Source organism: Mobula birostris, chromosome 2, assembly GCF_030028105.1.
Source record: "Mobula birostris isolate sMobBir1 chromosome 2, sMobBir1.hap1, whole genome shotgun sequence".
Lineage (NCBI taxonomy): Eukaryota > Metazoa > Chordata > Chondrichthyes > Myliobatiformes > Myliobatidae > Mobula > Mobula birostris.
In genome coordinates, this window is record NC_092371.1 from 169,060,816 (window position 1) to 169,081,651 (window position 20,836).

General features: G+C 42.8%; 1 protein-coding gene across 2 annotated transcripts in view; it reads right to left on the minus strand.

The window, feature by feature from the left end:
* Window positions 1–20,836, minus strand: part of sipa1l2 (signal induced proliferation associated 1 like 2) — a 500,895-nt gene that overhangs the window by 62,614 nt on the left and 417,445 nt on the right. For both annotated transcript variants that reach the window (XM_072251068.1, XM_072251067.1), the window contains exons 16-17: window positions 13,306–13,530; window positions 9,846–10,008 (exon numbers count right to left, since the gene is read on the minus strand). In XM_072251068.1, the coding sequence (XP_072107169.1) occupies window positions 9,846–10,008; window positions 13,306–13,530 (388 nt within the window). The remainder of the gene's footprint in view (window positions 1–9,845; window positions 10,009–13,305; window positions 13,531–20,836) is intronic.

Here is a 20,836-nt window from a genome sequence, read left to right on the forward strand (position 1 = left end):
GATAATGTGCTAAATTGGATCAGCAAGTTTGCTGATGATACGAAGATTGGAGGTGTAGTAGACAGTGAGGAAGGTTTTCAGAGCCTGCAGAGGGACTTGGACCAGCTGGAAAAATGGGCTGAAAAATGGCAGATGGAGTTTAATACTGACAAGTGTGAGGTATTGCACGTTGGAAGGACAAACCAACATAGAACATACAGGGTTAATGGTAAGGCACTGAGGAGTGCAGTGGAACAGAGGGATCTGGGAATACAGATACAAAATTCCCTAAAAGTGGCGTCACAGGTAGATAGGGTCGTAAAGAGAGCTTTTGGTACATTGGCCTTTACTAATCGAAGTATTGAGTATAAGAGCTGGAATGTTATGATGAGGTTGTATAAGGCATTGGTGAGGCCGAATCTAGAGTATTGTGTTCAGTTTTGGTCACCAAATTACAGGAAGGATATAAATAAGGTTGAAAGAGTGCAGAGAAGGTTTACAAGGATGTTGCCGGGACTTGAGAAACTCAGTTACAGAGAAAGGTTGAATAGGTTAGGACTTTATTCCCTGCAGCGTAGAAGAATGAGGGGAGATTTGATAGAGGTATATAAAATTATGATGGGTATAGATAGAGTGAATGCAAGCAGGCTTCTTCCACTGAGGCAAGGGGAGAAAAAAACCAGAGGACATGGGTTAAGGGTGAGGGGGGAAAAGTTTAAAGGGAACATTAGGGGGGGCTTCTTCACACAGAGAGTGGTGGGAGTATGGAATGAGCTGCCAGACGAGGTGGTAAATGCGGGTTCTTTTTTAACATTTAAGAATAAATTGGACAGATACATGGATGGGAAGTGTACAGAGGGATATGGTCCGTGTGCAGGTCAGTGGGACTAGGCAGAAAATGGTTCGGCACAGCCAAGAAGGGCCAAAGGGCCTGTTTCCGTGCTGTAGTTTCTATGGTTCTATGGTTCTAAACTGCTGTGGAGGCCATATCATTGGGTATATTTAAACAGAAGGTTGATAGGTTCTTGATTAGGAAGCCCATCAAAAAGTTAGAGGAGAAGGCAGGAGAATGAGGTTGAGAATAGATCAACCACAATCGAATGGGCCAAATGGCCTAATTCTACTCCTATGTCTCTGGTCTTATTTTTGGAAAAAAGCTGGCAGTACCAGAACTTAAGACAAGATTTGCTTGAGTTGATGGTGAGAAGGGCCCTGCTTTGTCAGATTCTCCCAGCACGGATGGAGTCTCAGCACCACTGCAGCTGTTCTTCAGAAACTGTGCTAGCGGTGAAACCATTACTCACAACACGCTGGAGGAACTCAGCAGGTCGGGCAGCATCCGTGGAAACGATGAGTTGACGTTTCCGGCCGGAACCCTTTGTCAGGACTGTAGAGGGAAGGGGCAGAGGCCCTATAAAGAAGGTGGGAGGAGGGTGGGAAGGAGAAGGCTGGTAGGTTCCAGGTGAAAAACCAGTAAGGGGAAAGATAAAGGGGTGGGGGAGGGGAAGCAGGGAGGTGATAGGCAGGAAAGGTGAAGAAAGAATAGGGGAAAACACAATGGGTAGTAGAAGGAGGCGGAACCATGAGGGAGGTTATAGGCAGCTGGGGGAAGGGGCAGAGTGACATAGGGATAGGGGAAGGAAGGGGGAGGGAATTACCGGAAGCTGGAGAATTCAACGTTCATACCAAGGGGCTGGAGACTACTTAGACGGTATATGAGGTGTTGCTCCTCCAACCTGAGTTTAGCCTCATCATGGCAGTAGAGGAGGCTATGTGTGGACATATCTGAATGGGAATGGGAAGCAGAGTTGAAGTGGGTAGCAACTGGGAGATCCTGTCTGTTGTGGTGGACGGAGCGGAGGTGCTTTACGAACGGATGTAGAGGAGGCCGCACCGGGAGCACCGGATGCAATAGATGACCCCAACAGACTCACAAGTGAAGTGTTGCCTCACTTGGAAGGACTGTTTGGGGCCCTGAATGGTGGCAAGAGAGGAGGTGTAGGGACAGGTGTAGCACTTGCGCTTACAGGGATAAGTGCCGGGTGGGAGATCCGTGGGCAGGGACGTGTGGATCAGGGAGTCGCGGAGGGACCCATCCCTGTGGAAAGCGGAGAGGGGTGGAGAGGGAAAGATGTGCTTCGTGGTGGGGTCCTGTTGAAGGTGGCGGAAGTTGCAGAGGATAATGTGCTGGATCCGGAGGCTGGTGGGGTGGTAGGTAAGGGGAACTCTGTCCCTGTTGTGGTGGTGGGAGGATGGGGTGAGGGCCGAAGTGCAGGAAATGGAGGAGATGCGGGTGAGGGCATCATTGATGACGGCAGAAGGGAAACCACGATCCTTAAAGAAAGAGGACACTTGAGATGTCCTGGAATGGAAAACCTCATCGTTGGTGCAGATGCAGTGGAGACAGAGGAACTGGGAATAGGGAATGGCATTTTTGCATGTGGCGGGGTGGGAAGAGGTATAGTCGAGGTAGTTATGAGAGTCAGTGGGCTTCTAGAAGATGTCAGTGGACAGTCTGACTCCAGAGATGGAGACCGAGAGATCGAGAAAGGGGAGAGAAGTGTCCGAGATAGACCAAGTGAATTTGAGGGCTGGGTGGAAGTTAGAAATAAAGTCGATGAAGTTGATGAGCTCAGCATGGATGCAGGAAGCAGCACCAATGCAGTAATTTCCACCGATGCTGCCCGACCTGCTGAGTTCCTCCAGCATGTTGTGAGTGTTCCTTTGACCCCAGCATCTGCAGATTATTTTGTGTTGGTGAAACCATTATTCATTTCCTTCTGAATCAGATGATTGCCAAGATCTGGAAAGGGGGTGCTGTGGTCTTTGTTGTGGTTTATCTGATGCATAATTCTGTGCTCTAATGACTGTTCTTATAGAAACGTGCTAAGACAAACATCAATGGCTTAGAACATGGCCCAATTAGCCTGAAACATGTTGGTCTTTCAGTACAAAGGGCTGTCTCTGACAAAATATTCCGGAATTCACATCCCAAGGTCAGGAACTACGTGCTGACAAATGGTGTGAAACTCTGTGCAGCTGCCACAAAGGTTGTGTGGGGAAAGGCCGCAGTTTAAGGCCCTCCCACCACTGCATACTGAGGATCTGGAATCTGTGCACCACGTATCTGGACTATTTGTCATCAACTGCATGGCAAAGGAAAATGGCGTTTTTTGTACATAATGTAAATGAAATGATGGGGTCTATACTGAGGATAGCAACAGAGGAATGCCTCATATAAATAGAATTGGAGTGATATTTGCATATTTAATTCATAAAATTTATTTCTGAGAGAAAAAATCAGTTTCTGGGTGGGACTTAGGACTTGGATCAATGATCTTTTGAAAATGATAGTGAGAAAGCTGTCACTGAGGCAGAACTGACAACCATCATAACCTCTTAGTGTCCATTATCAAACAAAAACGCTAATCAATTAAAGTGACACCAACACCTACTCACTCCCCAACTCAGTTAAACAGTGGAGGGAGAAAAATAAAAGTTGTAGTCACACTGATATGCAAAGAGTGAAAGCAACACACTGAGTCGAGCAGGGTCTGGTTGAACTGTTTACTGTTTAAATGTGTGCGCGCTTAAGTGCCCGCTCCCAGCATCCCCCGCTCTTTGCGGGGCGGAAGTGACATTGGCTTCCGGGCCGAGGTCTGCCCCGCACTCAGAGCCCTCTCGGTTGCCGCTGGCTGCGGACTCGCCCGCGACTGCTGGAGCCGGTTTGCTTGCCGCGTGGGCGAGCCGCCACATGACACCCCCCACCCCAGAACCGGCGCTAGGAGGTGCAGAGTCCACAGCCTGCACGCTGTTAGCTCTTTTAGGTGGCCGGCCTCGTTGTTGTGAGGGTGGAACCGCAACCGTGTGTTCAAGGCCCAGATGTGCCGGTTTGAGACAGTCAATGGTAAAAGTCTCTTCACGACCGCCAATGTTGAGAACACAGGTCGTCCCATTATGGTGCACCACCTTGTAAGGTCCTTTGTATGGTTGCTGCAGGGGTGGTCTGTGCACGCCTCGGCGAACAAAAACATACTCGCTCTGTTAGGGCCTCTGCCCCTTCCCTCTACAGTCCCGACGAAGGGTACCGGCCCGAAACGTTGACTGATCGTTTCCACGGATGCTGCCTGACCTGCTGAGTTCCTCCAGCGTGTTGTGGGACTGGGGCAAGTGTTCCAATCCGCTCCTGGAGTTTAGTTAGGACCGCCGTAGGTGTGTCCTCCTGGCCATGGGGTGCTGGCACAAACTCATCAAGAACTGTGAGCTGGGCACCGTAAACAAGTTCGGCCGATGATGCGGCCAGGTCCTCCTTGGGTGCCATGCGGATACCAAGCAGCACCCAGGGGAGTTCATCAACCCAGTCTGGCCCTCAGAGGCGTGCCATCAGGGCTGACTTCAAGTGCCTGTGGAAACGTTCCACCGTTGGACTGTGGGTGGTAAGCAGTCGTTCGGTGGAGCTGGGTTCCGAGGAGTTGTGCCAGTGCAGACTACAAAGCCGATGTGAACTGCACACCCCTGTCTGAAGTTACGTGGGCTGGGAGTCCGAACCGTGCCACCCAGGTGGTAATCAGGGCTCTGGCGCATGTCTCCGTGGCCGTGTCAGCAAGTGGGATAGCTTCTGGCCACCTCGTGAACCTGTCCACCATGGTGAAAAGGTATCTCGCTCCTCTTGAGGGCGCCCACCACTTAGTAATACTTGGTGGTGTCTGAGACAATTTGCCTGACCTGGAATTGGGCCTCTGCTTGCTCGAACCAGACCAGGGGTTGAGTGGTCCAGAAGGCTGGCAGTTTAAGGGAAACTGCATTCTGCAGAGCTGAGTCGTTCATGCTGGGTCCAAATGCCATTGGACCTCCGGGGTCACCAATTTGGTCGCGCTGATACGCAATGAGTGAAAGCAACACACTGAGTCGAGTAGGGTCTGGTTGATCTATTTACTGTTTCAATCCGCGCGCACTTAAGTGCCTGCTCCCAGCAACCTCCGCTCTTTGTGGGGCGGAAGTGACGTCGGCTTTCGGGCCGAGGTCTGCCCCGCACTCAGAGCCCTCTCGGTTGCCGCTGGCTGCGGACTCGCCCACGACTGCTGGAGCCGGTTCGCTTGCCGCGTGGGCGAGCCGCCACAATTAACATTAAACTCAAACACTACACAAAATAATTGACAATAGTTCTCAAACTGTTATCATTCAAACATCACAAATTTCACTGGGAAGTTAGTTAAGTGTCTACATCATTGGTCAGTATGGAGTACATAAAAGTCAGACAGAAGAGGGTAGGCAGACCACCCACCCTCTCCAGTCTGGCCTCCACTCAGTGGCCACTTTATTAGGTACATCTGGTCATTAATGCAAATATATAATCAACCAATCATGCGGCAGCAGCTCAATGCTTTGAAGCATGCAAACAGGGTCAAGAGGTTCAGTTTTGTTCAGACCAAACATTAGAATGGGGAATAAATATGATCTAAGTTACTTTGTCCATGGAACGATTGTTGATGCCAAATAGAGTGTTCTGAGTATCTCAGTAACTGCTGATCTCCTGGGATTTTTACGCACAACAGTCTCTAGAATTGACAGAAAGTGGTGTGAAAGACAAAAAAAACATCCAATGCGTGGCAGTTCTGTGGGAGAAAATGCTGTATTAATAAGAGAGGTCAGAGGAGAATGGCCAGATTGTTTCAAGCTGACAGGAAGGCAACAGTAACTCAAATAACCATGCATTACAACAGCGGTGTGTAGAAGAGCATCTCTGAATGCACAGCTCATTAAACCTCGAAGTGGATGGGCTACAACAGCAAAAGATCACAAATGCACACTCAGTGGCCACTTTATTAGATACAGAAGATACTAAAGTGGCCACTGATTGTATGTTTAGAGGTATTTGAGATTGGTGCCCTGAGAAATCTGAGAATGATTTGGGAGGCTAGAGAAGGTTCAAGAACTTTGAGAGGAAAGGGAATTTTGAGATGGGGCATTAGGCTGCAAGTACAGAGGTATCAACTAATTTGACTTTGAATGCACTACAAAACTGGTAATTGAGGGGAGTGAACTCTTCAACAATGTGACTCCGTACTGACTAATGATGTGGACCACTTAACCAACTCCTCAGTTCAGGAACAATTAGGAAGGGGCAGTAGGTGCTAATATTTTACTGACACATTTCAATGTACATGTGGCAAAGCCAATCTTAGCTTAGTTTTATCTAACAATGATGCTCCTTGAACAAATAAAAAATAAAACTAACAGTGGTATTTTCTACAGTGACTGCTCATTAAAATAAATGCTTCACTAACTGCAAGATAGATTGGATCGTCATGAGGGATGTTATAGAAATACAAATCCTTCTTTGTATTTATTGCTAAAATCTATTGGTCTTTAAGCTTAACTCCATTTGTTACCATCTTTGGTTTCATTTGAAAACATGGGAAGGGGAAATACAATGTCATGTCCATTACATCAGCTGCAGAAATATATCCAAATAAAGCAATGTTAATAAAAAAAACATTAACTGAATATTAAACGCAAACAACAGGAATTCTGCAGATGCTGGAAATTCAAGCAACACACATCAAAGTTGCTGGTGAACGCAGCAGGCCAAGCAGCATCTGTAGGAAGAGGTGCAGTCGACGTTTCAGGCCGAGACCCTTCGTCAGGACTAACTGAAGGAAGAGTGAGTAAGGGATTTGAAAGTTGGAGGGGGAGGGGGAGATCCAAAATGATAGGAGAAGACAGGAGGGCCTGAAACGTCGACTGCACCTCTTCCTACAGATGCTGCTTGGCCTGCTGCGTTCACCAGCAACTTTGATGTGTGTTGATTAAATGAATATTGATTGAAAACGTCCACAGAATGTTCATGACAAAAACTGCTGGCTGAAGGTTACACATTTGCAAATGACTTATAATTCCAGGTAGCTGACAAAAAGGTGAGCATGTGCAAGGGGAAAAGTAGGGATAGGCCAAAGGAATAACAAGGGGTGGTGATCTCAATATATGCACAGCATACTTTCAAAAAGAGACTACCAGGCACCTTTGTAAAGTGCGATGGAAGCCTTGTGAAATTAACTACCAAACTCATTATCTTGATGCTTTAATTCACTATCAGCATAGACAAATGAACTCCTATTTTGCTAAAATGTTAATTTCTAGGAATTATGGTACTCTGTAAATACAAATATAAAATTAAACAATTTTCTTTTCTTATACAAAAATATTTCCTCATCTAAAAAAAAACCCTAAGTGAAACAAGCAGCAGAACTTGGGACTTTTTCCTGTGTGTAGAGAAAACAATTTTTGGTTTCAGTGAAATTGTGATGCATTCTTGCAGTGTATTCCATGCTGATATTTACTTCAATTTATGTGTCGTTATTGAAGAAAATATACAACTAAGCAATAAGGAATTAAGTGGCTGTTTATTTCATGTGATTTTATGATTTTTGTGTATGACCGTGTTTTGCAATTTGCTAAAGGTCTTGCAGACAGTCATTAAGCTGTCTCCACATGGAATGCAAATGGCGCCAGGCCACAGGGTCAGATCATTAAGATGTGCTTGCTGGCAATAACAGTGATGACAGTCTTCCTGCCTCCAGACCTCTCTAAAACCCAGGCTTGGTGTAGTTCAAAAGTCACCTTTTTTTTCCCTTTTTCCTCCCTAGATTTCCTTTTATAATGATCCTCTCTCCCTTCGCTGAATTTCAGTTTTTGCCACTGAAGATATAGTTACGATAATGCCAGTTAAGATTCAATATTTAAGATTCAAAATTGTTTAATGCAAGTGGAAAGGAGAACAAAGTAATTGTTACTCTGGATCTGATGTAGCATCAAAAAAACACAATAAGATAAAGAACAGAATAACAAAAAAACACCACAATAAATATAAATACATAAGAGAGCTTGTTTACATAGATTGATTATATGTCCATAAAGTGACGCTAGGCACAGGAGTGTCTGTACATAGGTGACTGACAGGAAATGATGAAGTAGTGGTGGTGGAGGGGATGTTTAGTGGGTGGAGATGTTGACTGGCCTTACAGCTTGGTGAAAGTAACTGCTTTTGAGCCTGGTGGTCCTGGCATGGATGCTACGTAGCCTGTCTGATGGGAGTGGAACAAACACTTCATGAGCAGGGTGGGTGGGATCCTTCATGATGTTACTGGCCCATTTCTGGCACTTTTCTGTATATATGTCCTTGATGGCAGGTAGGCTGGTGTGCCAGTGATGCAATGACTACTTGTTGTAAAGAATTCCTATACACCGCAGTGCAGATTCTGTACCATGTAGTGATGCAGCTTGTTAGGATGCTCTCTACTGTGCGTCTGTAGAATGACGTGAGTATTAATGTGCATAGTCCAGTTCTCTTGAGCCTCCTCAGAAAATAGAGAAAGTTGGTGAGCTTTCATGATTGTGCAGAACGTGTTCTAGGACCAAGAGAAATTGTGCGAGATGTGCACTCTCAGGAGCTTGAAACTATTTGCAGAAGTAGATGTCCGATGCTTCCACTGGCTTCATATTACTCTGATGATGAGTCAAAACCTCTACTTTTGTGGTTACATTTTCCCTGCTGAATCAGAGGTTAAAGGCTTATGCCCTGATCTAGATACCGGAGCAGAAAATACAGAGTGCCCTGATCATCATCAACACATAAAACAAATTATTTGTTTACTATTTCATTCTTGAGTGTGCACAACACAACTCACCCTTCCTACATTCCTACATGAGAAGAACTTAATTGGTTTAAATCATCTTGAAATGCTCTGTGGTTACAACGAATACCAGATCTTACTGCACTCCATTAGATGAATTGCGAAAATGTGGCACACTAAAAGAGAGCCTTTTGCGCTTTGAGGGCCCAACTGATTCGCCGTGCAATCAATGGCTAATATAACTTCATTACTGAAGAAGGGAGCTGAATGAACAAGTTCCTAGGGTTTCTGATACAAGTTCCACGGGTGTAAGTTGTCATCAACCTCTCTCATCTGGCTACCAAAGGAACTCCAGACCAAACCGTCAATTACTTGGAAAGGGCTTGATATTTCACTTAGAGAGCTGTTTTGATTCCTTCATCCTATTCCTGTGCTGTGCTAAGTTTATATGGTTACCAGAACTGACACCTGGCTTTTATTCCAGATTTTGTTTTAATTGAATGAATTTATATTTTTCAGTTGTTCTGGCAAAGGATAAAATCTTTACATCAGAAAACTGGCCATTAAGTTATCACATCCTCTCCTCTAAATAAGACATTTTGTGTAATCATTTTTCTCTTTTTTATCTTGGCTCCAAATTCTTGAAACACTTCTCCTAAACTTTCCATCTTTCTTTTCTCACTTAGCATCTGCCAAAATAGCTTCAGCTATTAATTTTTTTTTGTCTCCACATGCTCCTTAGGGCACTACTTATTTAATGTAATTTACTTTAAAAAATTATATATATATTTCTTATAGTAATTTACAGTATACTTTGTGGCACCAGTACATGAAATCAACACATTTCACGACATACATTAGTGATAATAAACCTGATTCTTATTCTGAGGATTTTTAATATTATGTTAAAGGAGGGCTGTAATTTGCAAGCTTTGGTAAACTATCCCACATATCCAATATGCGCAGCACAACAGAGAAGGTGCTATCCTATCACAGTCATTGAGTAGAAAGTAATTTCAAATAGCTGTTGTCCCCTATTAACTTCAATCTACAGTACTGGATTTGCTGGCATGCTGGGGTTGCAACCTGACTGTCCCATTGGGACTGTTTCTAGAAGAGCACTCACTGCTCTACCTGGGGAGGTTCAGCTTTTTGTTCTCTGTCAGTTGGAGTTTTGTTAAAATACCAGTGGACACATCTCATGAATTAACTCTGACAGGTGTACAGACTAACCTTCCTCCTCCTCTGTTCCAAAGGAGGGCTGTCTGGCAGCATCAGTTTCAGAAACTCTTCTTTGGTGAAGGTTTGCTGGGATTTACTGACAGGGCTCAATTCCTGCACCAAGTCCTGATGTTGACTGGAATTGCTTATTTCTGTTACATCACCGTACAACCTCCTGGAGAAATAAAAAATGGAATGAGGATATGGCAAAAAGCAACACATCAATTGATACTGGTGCTCAGTGACTGCAGATTTTGAACATATATCATTGCTGTGGTTTATCTAATCAATGAATTAAATTCAGCACATTCAATTTGTTACTTTTGCAGAAATCACGAACTTGAAATATAACTTTTTTCAAATATGTATATCTGGGGTTTTAACTGTTTAATGTTCTGAACTATTAGATAAAGAAGGGCCAAGATGGCCTGTTTCCGTGCTGTATTGTTATATGGTTATTATATGGTTATAAACTATTTAGACAATAAAAACCTGCAACAATCTCCTAATATATTTGTGGTGTTAGACCATAAAACATAGGATTAGAATTAGGCCATTTAGCCATTGAATCTGCTCTGCCATTCCATTATGGTTGATTTATTATCCCTCTCAACACCATTCTCCGGCCTTCTCCCCAGAACCTTTGACACTCTTACTGATCACAAACTTATCAACCTCCACTTTAAATATACCCAATGATGTGGCTTTCAGAAATGTCTGTGGCAATGAATTCCACAGAGTCACCACCCTCTGGTTAAAGAAATTCCTCCTCATGTTGACAGCATCAGCCTCAAAATATATCTGCAAAGGTACAGTTAACATCACAAATATAAGTGGAAATTTTAGAACTAATGCATACTTATAAAGAGGTTCACAAGTTGGAAGATTTATTTAACAAAGGCATTCAATGACTGCTTTAACAATGGGGAAAATGGTTGTTTTCAGTTCACAGGATTTTAATCACTGTATTCCCTGTAAACATCTCTGTTGAGATTCCTTTTGTTTTATTTGTTATTATTTAGGGATACAGTGCATAATAGGCCCTTCCAACCCAGTAAGCCGCACTGTCCAGCAACCCACCTACTTAACCCCATCATAGAACATAGAAATCTACAGCACATTACAGGCCCTTTGGTCCACAATGTTGTGCCAACCATGCAACCTACTCTAGAGACTGCCTAGGATTTCCCTAGCACATAGCCTTCTATTTTTCTAAGCTCCACGTACCTATCTAAGAGGCCTGTAAAAGACCCTATTGCATCTGCTTTCACCACTGCTGCTGGCAGTACATTCCAAGCACCCACCACTCTGTGTGAAAAACTACCAGTAACCCTTGACATCCATCCCCTCAGTACCGTCCTAATCACAGGACAATTTACAGTGACCAATTGATCGACGAACTGGTACATCTTTGGACTGTGGGATGAAACCAGAACACCAGGAGGAAAACCCACTTCAAGTATAGTTTACATCTTGAGTGATTTATTTAACAAGGATGTCGAAAACAGAAGGCATTGGTTTAATGTGAGAGGAAGGAGGTTTAAAGGGGATCTGAGGGGCAAATATTTTACACCAATTGTAGTTGGTATCTGGAGCGAGCTGTCAGAGAAGGTGGTGGAGGTAAAAAAACAGTAAAAACATTGAAGGGGCATCTGGACAGATATGAAAGACCTGTTTCAATGCTGTATAACTCTGTGATTTGATTAATGCCACATTCCATAGAAGTGCAGTTTAACAGTACAGAAAGCTTAGATGGAAAGAGAAGCTTTGAGGAGCCTTGCAAAGGTGGTGGTAGTGGGCAGGGTTCTATATTAACTCATTTGCCACTGAAACACCCAACTACATTTTTGTTACTTTTAGATTCCAATGCTCTCCTGACCAGCTTCTCACCTCCAATCGAAAATAAAGTTGTGTGTACAGAAGCCTGAAGACCCACACTCAGTGTTTTAGGAACAGTTTCTTCCCATGCGCCATCAGATTTCTGAGTGATCCACGAACCCATAAAAAATACCTCTCTATTCCTCTTTTGCATCATTTATTTTTTATTATTGTTACTTACAGTAATTTGCCATGCCTGCATTATACTGATGCCGCAAGAAGAACAAATTTCACAACTATTGTCAGTGATAATAAACATGATCTAATTCTAAACCTCTCATCCCTCAGTCTGCTGCAGAAAATATAGATACTTGACTGAAACTCTGGTTATCTAACACAGTAATAACTTTTAGCCTAATGTCACATTTTGATTTGATAGTGCTCCTGTGGAGAAATTTGGACTTTTCAATATATTAGGGTGCAACATTAAGGCAAATTGTTGTGTGTGGATGAATCTAGAACAATCAATTACAGAATCTCAGAAAGAGAGGAAAGGTGATGTCAAGTATCACTTCACTCAGAGAGCAGTGGAAATTCAGAATTTTCTCCTCCAAAGCCCATTGAGAATGGAGGCCAATTAAAATTCATAATGTGTCAAAATCGAATTAGATAGGTTTGTTTGTAAAGGGTATGGTAACATAATTAAGCCAGGCACTGTTGTTGATGAACCTACAGATAAGACCTTTCTGAATGATGAGTTAAGTTTGAGGGGCTGAATGGTCTGCTCCAGTTAAAAGTGTGGCAGTGAAAATATATTCAATATTGAAGCCTTATCTCTAATATCACTAGAATTAAATCCAACTGATTATAAACTTCTCTTAACAATTACATTTAATAATAAGAGTGGTGAGGCTGTGAGTACAACTTTTAAACACATACTTTAATTATTATAAAGAATTGTGTGCATACTAAAGTTGTTAAAATGCACATTTTTTAAAGAAAGGTCCTAATAATATTTAAAATAACAGAATATCTAATTTCCTCTTGGTGCCTGTTTCCCAGTTCTAGGAACACTGCACCCTGAACCCCCCATCTGTGCGGCGAGAACCAGAAGACATGCAGGAACAACTTGCATTGATCAGTTGCTGCACTCACAAACTTATTTTCATCTGGCACCTTCCTTCACGACACAAATTAAGTTAAATATGCCATATGGACAAACCTGTTGCCTTCCACAATATACAGTGCACCTCAATGTTCTCCAACAGCCTACGCTAAATTTGCAGTAGTTGTCTCAAGTTCATTTGTCAGGGTAGGACATGGCTTGCTTAATTGTATTACAATTATGTACACATCAAACAATTTTAAAAAACATTATTTCCAATGCTGAATATCCTGAAATGTCTCCATTACATAAATAATGTGAATTATTTTTGTTTGGAATCACACTGGCAAGCTTGGAAATATTTAATAGTTATTTCTTTTTGCATGGTGCCACGCAGAAATTATTAAAAGCAGGGTTAATTCAGAGAAGGGTATAAACGTTACCACAACTTGAAAACCACAGCAATGCCAATAGTTCTGAGAGAACATAAGCACCAGACTTCAGATATAGCAAGCGGATAATATTATTTCTTTCAGCTGGGTCACTAACCTTCTACAATCTGCCATTTCAGACTCCTCAGGTGTAGGGCTTCTGTCTAACTTTTTCCAGCCAATGACATATTTGTTGGCAGTACCCTGGCGATGATATGATCCTGATAATGACCCCAGCAGTGGTTGACTGCTGTTCTGAGATACTATGTAGACTTTGGATGCATCAAGTGATCCACTGGTTTTAGAAACACGAGGTGCTGGGCTTCCAGAATGATGTGAGCCACTAAAGAGACAAAGGTTTGTGGGAACGGTGGAAGAGAGAGGTCACAGAGTTTACAATTAGTACACAGTCTTGCGCTACAGCATTGCTTAAAGTCCTCTTAAATCTTGATCACATAATATTTGAACCAGATAATAATAGTTTTAAAATAAAACTACCAGAAGTCGTACTTCAGACTAATATGGGGAGACTTTTCTGACAAAGAGCAATGGAATGGTTTCAGATTTAAAGCAAAATCCTTAGAATGATTGAAAAATGAATAGGGTGTGATTGATCTTTCATTCCCTATTAACTGCATAGCCACAACTCAGATGCATGATGCAACAGGAGAGTAAGATATACACTCAGTAGCCACTTTTGTTAGATACAGGAGTGAAACACAGCGTGATCTTCTTTTGCTATAGCCTATCTACTTCAAGGTTCAATGTGTTGTGTGTTCAGAGATGCTCTTCTGTACACCACTGTTGTAACATACCATCACCTTCCTGTCAGCTTTCACCAGTCTGACCTCCCTCGTTAACAAGGAATTTTCACCCTCAAAACTGCAGCTCATTAAATGTCTTTCTCTCTCTCTCTTATCCAGCACTGTCATTACATTGGAAATCTTACAAGAGATTCCGCAGATGCTGGAAAAATTCCCGATGAAGGGTCTTGGCCTAAACCAATGACTGTTTACTCTGGTCCATAGATACTGCTTGATTTGCTGAATTCCTCCAGCATTTTATGTGTGCTATGTAAGCCATAAATGACAGGTTTGTGCAAGTAAGCTATCCCTCCCTGCACCTTTAAAATTAACTCCCAACTTTGGCACATTTCACTACATTATCCTCCTCTAATACAAGTCCTCCACTGATTTGCCGCATAGAACTGCCTTAGTCCAGTACTGTTCTGACCCATCAGAATGCAGCCAGAGGAACACCCACGATGGCTGCTCCTACCCACACCTGGACACCACCTCTGAAATTTGCCTGAAGACCTGCTTTTGCATTCACCTACAAGCCCCCACTCACACCTATATGTTTAAACCTTGGCAATTCCCTCTGAAAACACATCAGACTCAATATGAATGTTGACAACACTCAGCCCTGTCTCACCGTTATCTCATTTGACTCTCCACTGATCTGAAACACTCTTGCTTCAACATCCACTATTAGGTGATCTAAAATTTGCTCCTAATATTGCAGGGACTGACTCTATCCTCACCAGAAACCTTGTTCAGTGGTGGCATTCTCATCCCTCACAATGATCTGTAGCTCAGGAAGACTGCTGACAATCATGTATCACGGGTATCTCCAAGGTCAGAGTCTAAGCACATATTATTTCCATCATTAAGACTACCTACTTGTACCTCTTCTACTCATTTTTGCTGAAACCCTCACTTCATTATTTCTAGATATGATTAATCTAATGGTTTCAAAGTAAATTTCAAGGACTCTGCACTTCATGTCCTCAGTATGCACATTGATTGTTTGTCAGTCTTTGTGTGTAGTTTTTCATTGATTCTATTGTATTTCTTTGTTTGACTGTGAATGCCTGCAAGAAAATGAATCTCAGGGTAGTGTATGTTGACATGTACATAATTCCATAATAAATTTACTTTGAACTTACGAACTTTAACATTTATTATTAAATTATGAGAAATGTTTCATTGATATTAAACACAAGAAATTCTGTAGATGCTGGAACCCAGAGTTATACACACAAAATGCTGGTTGAGGGGCGGGGGGTGGGGGGCAGGGTGGGAACCGGAGTGAAGGATAGGATGGATAGTTAAAAAACAAAGATATGCGCAGTCAGACTGTCGGGAATGACTGGCAGATGACAGAACAAAATTGCAGCCAGCAGGGTGAGTATCTGTGCATTAGGGATGCAGAATCAAAAAGGGTAGCAAATACAGTACTGTTATATTTCAATGCATGGAGTATAAGAAATAAGATGGATGATCTTGTTGCATTATTGCAGATTGTCAGCTATGATATTGAGGCCATAAATGAATCATGGCTGACAGATGATTGTACTTTGTAGTTGGGAACTGAATGTTCAAGATTTCAAGTTGTATCGGAGGGATAGGAAGGTAGGCAGAGGGGTGGCATGGCTCTACTGGTTCAGAATGGCATCAAATCAGTAGAAAGATGTGACACAGAATCAGAAGATGTTGAATCCTTGTGGGTTGAGTCAAGAAATGCAGAGATAAAAGTACCCTGATGGCAGTTACATATAGGCCTCCCAACAGTAGCTGGGATGTGGACCACAGATTATAATGGGAAATAGAAAAGGTGTGTTGAAAGGGTAATGTTATAATAGTCATTAGAGATCTTAACATGCAGGTTAATTAGGAAAATCAGGTTGGTAATGGATCTCAAGAGAGTAAGTTTGTTGAACACCTACGAGCATGGTTTTCAGAGCAGTTTGTTGCTGAGTCTATTAGGGGATCAACTATACTGCATTGGGTGTTATGTAATGAACCAGAGGTGATTAGGGAGCCTAGAGTAAAGAAACACTTAGAGGCAGTGATCACAATATGATTAAGTTCAACTTGAAATTTCATAGGGAGGAAGTAAATTCTGACGTAGCAGTATTTCAGTGGAGTAAAGGAAATTACAGCAGGTATAAGAGAGTAGTTGCCCTAAGTAAATTGGAGGGAGATGCTGGCAGGGATGACAGCAGAGCAGCAATGGCATGAGTTTCCGGGAAAAATGAGGAAGGTGCAGGATAGATGTATTCCAAAAATCAAGAAATACTCAAATGGCAAAATAGTACAACTGTGGCTGACAAGAAAAGTCAAAGCTAATGTAAAAGCAAAAGACAGGGCATACAACAAACCAAAAATTATCAGGAGGATAGAGGATTGGGAAACTTTTAAAAACCTACAGAGAATCATTAGGAGGGAAAAACTGAAATATAAAAGCAAGTTAGCAGACATTATCAAAGTGGATAGTAAAAGTTTTTTCAAGTATGTAAAAAATAAAAGAGAGATGAGAGAGGATATAGAACCACTAGGAGGAAGGCAGCAGATAGGAAATTATAGACCAGTCAGCCTAACCTCAGTGGTTGAGAAAATGTTGGAGTCAATTGTTAAGGATGAGGTTATGGAGTACTTGGTGACACAAGACAAGATAGGACAAAGTTGGCATGGTTTCCTTAAGGGAAAATCTTGCCTTACAAACCTGTTGGAATTCTTTGAGGAGATAGATATGGGGGATGTAGTGGATGTTGTATATTTGGACTTTCAGAAGGCTTTTGACAAGATGCCACACATGAGGCTGCTTATCAAGTTAAGTGCCCATGGCATTACAGGAAAGTTACTGGCAGAGTTAGAGCATTGGCTGATTGGTAGGAGGCAATGAGTGGGAATAAAAGGATCTTTTTCTGGTTGGCTGCCAGGGACTAGTGGTGTTCTGCAGGGTCTGGTGTTGGAACCACTTCTTTTTATGCTGTATATCAATGATTTAGATGATGGAATAGATGGCTTTGTTGCTAAGTTTGCAGGTGATTTGAAGATAAGGGGAGGAACAGGCAGTGTTGAAGAAATAGGTAGGTTGGAAAATGCATAGTCATGCACTTTGATAGCAGAAATAAATGTGCGGACTATTTTCTAAACGGGGAGAAAATCCAAAAACCTGGATGCAAAGAGACGCAGGAGTCCTTGTGTAGAACACCCTAAAGGTTAACTTGCAGGTTGAGTTGGTGGTGAGGAAGGCAAATGCAACGTTAGCATTCATTTCAAGAGGTCTGGAATACAAAAGCAAGGATGTGATGGTGAGGCCCCACCTTGAGCATTGTGAACAGTTTTGGGCTCCTCATCTAAGAAAAGATGTGTTTGCATTGGAGAAGGTTCAGAGAAGGTTTTGGGAACATGATTTTGGGAATGTAAGGGTTATCACAGGAGAACGTTTGATGGCTCTGGGTCTGTACTCGCTGAAATTTGGGAGGATGAGGGGGGAAACTCATTGAAACCTTCCGAACGTTGAAAGGCCTAGACAGAATAGATGTAGAAAGGGTGTTTCTCATGGTGGGGTAGTCCAGAACAAGAGTGCACTGCTTCAGGATAGAGGGATGTCCATATAAAACCAAGAAGCAGACAAAAAGAGGAAAGCGGTAGTGATAGGGGATTCGATAGTTAGAGGTGCAGATAGGAGGTTCTGTGGTCGTGACAGAGAATCCAGGATGGTTTGTTGCCTCCCGGGTGCTAGGGTCAAGGATGTCTCTGATCGATTGCATGACATTCTGAAGTGGGAGGGTGACCAGCCAGATGTCGTGGTGCACATCGGTACCAATGACATAGCAAGGAAGAGTGAGGAGGTCCTGGACAGTGAGTATAGAGAGCTTGGTAGGAAGTTGAAAAGCAGGACCTCAAGGGTGGTAATCTCAGGATTGCTACCTGTGCTAGGTGCCAGTGAGGGTAGGAATAGGATGCTCTGGAGGATGAACAAGTGGCTGAGGAACTGGTGTAGGAGGGCAGGGTTTCAGATTTCAGGATCATTGGGACCTCTTCTGGGGCAGGTGGGACCTGTACAAGAGAGATGGGTTACATTTGAACTACAGGGGGACCAATATCCTTTCAGGGAGGTTTGTTAGTACTATTGGGGAGGCTTTAAACTAGATTTGCAGGGGGATGGGAACTAGAGTGCCAGAGCTGACAGTGTGGCTGGGTGAAAATAAATGATGTTAAAAGTTCAAGCAAATCCGCTGATAGAAAGGTTGTGAGTGGTGGTAAAAATCTTCTGAGGTGTATATATTTCAATGCTAGCAGTATTGCGGGGAAGGCAGATGAGTTGAGGGCGTGGATTGACACATGGAATTATGAGATTATAGCAATTAGTGAAACTTGGCTACAGGAGGGGCAGGACTGGCAGCTTAATATTCCAGGGTTCCAATGTTTCAGATGTGATAGAGGCAGAGGAATGAAAGGTGGGCAAGGGGCGGGGGGGTAGCATTGCTTGTCAGGGAAAATGTTACAGCAGTGCTCAGGCAGAACAGATTAGAGGGTTTGTCTATTGTCCTTATGGGTGGAGCTGAGAAACAGGAAGGGTATGGCCACATTAATGGGATTGTATTACAGACCACTCAATAGTCAACGAGACTTGGAAGAGCAAATCTGCAGAGAGATAGCAGGCAACTGCAGGAAACATAAAGTTGTGGTGGTAGGGTATTTTAATTTTCCATACATTGATTGGGACTCCCATACTGTTAGGGGTCTAGATGGTTTAGAGTTTATAAAATGTATTCAGGAAAGTTTTCTAAATCAATATATAGAGGGACCAACCAGAGGGGATGCAATATTGGATCTCCTGTTAGGAAACGAGTTAGGACAAGTGACGGAAGTCTGTGTAGGGGAGCACTTTGGTTCCAGCGATCTTAACACCATTAGTTTCAATTTGATCATGGACAAGGATAGCTCTGGTCCTAGGGTTGAGGTTCTGAACTGGAAGAAGGCCAAATTTGAAGAAATGAGAAAGGATCTAAAAAGCGTGGATTGGGACAGGTTGTTCTCTGGCAAAGATGTGATTGGTAGATGGGAAGCCTTCAAAGGGGAAATTTTGAGAGTGCAGAGTTTGTATGTTCCTGTCAGGATTAAAGGCAAATTGAATAGGAATAAGGAACCTTGGTTCTCAAGGGATATTGCAACTCTGATAAAGAAGAAGAGAGAGTTGTATGAAATGTATAGGAAACAGGGAGTAAATCAGGTGCTTGAGGAGTATAAGAAGTGCAAGAAAATACTTAAGAAAGTAATCAGGAGGGCTAAAAGAAAACATGAGGTTGCCTTGGCAGTCAAAGTGAAGGATAATCCAAAGAGCTTTTACAAGTATATTAAGAGCAAAAGGATTGTAAGGCATAAAATTGGTCCTCTTGAAGATCAGAGTGGTTGGCTATGTGCGGAACCAAAGGAAATGGGGGAGATCTTAAATAGGTTTTTTGCGTCTGTATTTACTAAGGAAACTGGCATGAAGTCTATGGAATTGAGGGAATCAAGTAGTGAGATCATGGAAACGGTACAGATTGAAAAGGAGGAGGTGCTTGCTATCTTGAGGAAAATTGAAGTGGATAAATCCCCGGGACCTGCAGAGTGTTCCCTCGGACCTTGAAGGAGACTAGTGTTGAAATTGCGGGGGCCCTGGCAGAAATATTTAAAATGTCGCTGTCTATGGGTGAGGTGCCGGAGGATTGGAGAGTGGCTCATGTTGTTCCGTTGTTTAAAAAAGGATCGAAAAGTAATCCGGGAAATTATAGGCTGGTGAGTTTAACGTCAGTAGTAGGTAAGTTATTGGAGGGAGTACTAAGGACAGAATCTACAAGCATTTGGATAGACAGGGACTTATTAGGGAGAGTCAACATGGCTTTGTGCGTGGTAGGTCATGTTTGACCAATCTATTGGAGTTTTTCGAGGAGGTTACCAGGAAAGTGGATGAAGGGAAGGCAGTGGATATTGTCTACATGGATTTCAGTAAGGCCTTTGACAAGGTCCCACATGGGAGGTTAGTTAGGAAAATTCAGTCACTAGGTATACATGGAGAGGTGGTAAATTGGATTAGACATTGGCTCAATGGAAGAAGCCAAAGAGTGGTGGTAGAGAATTGCTTCTCTGAGTGGAGGCCTGTGACTAGTGGTGTGCCACAGGGATCAGTGCTGGGTCCATTGTTATTTGTCATCTATATCAATGATCTGGATGATAATGTGGTAAATTGGATCAGCAAATTTGCTAATGATACAAAGATTGGAGGTGTAGTAGACAGTGAGGAAGGTTTTCAGAGCCCGCAGAGGGACTTGGACCAGCCAGAAAAATGGGCTGAAAAATGGCAGATGGAGTTTAATACAGACAAGTGTGAGGTATTGCACGTTGGAAGGACAAACCAAGGTAGGACATACAGGGTTAATGGTAAGGCACTGAGGAGTGCAGTAGAACAGAGGGATCTGGGAATACAGATACAAAATTCCCTAAAAGTGGCGTCACAAGTAGATAGGGTCGTAAAGAGAGCTTTTGGTACATTGACCTTTATTAATCAAAGTATTGAGTATAAGAGCTGGAATGTTATGATGAGGTTGTATAAGGCATTGGTGAGGCCGAATCTGGAGAATTGTGTTCAGTTTTGGTCACCAAATTACAGGAAGGATATAAATAAGGTTGAAAGAGTGCAAAGAAGGTTTACAAGGATGTTGCCAGGACTTGAGAAACTCAGTTACAGAGAAAGGTTGAATAGGTTAGGACTTTATTCCCTGGAGCATAGAAGAATCAGGGGAGATTTGATAGAGGTATATAAAATTATGATGGGTATAGATAGAGTGAATGCAAGCAGGCTTTTTCCACTGA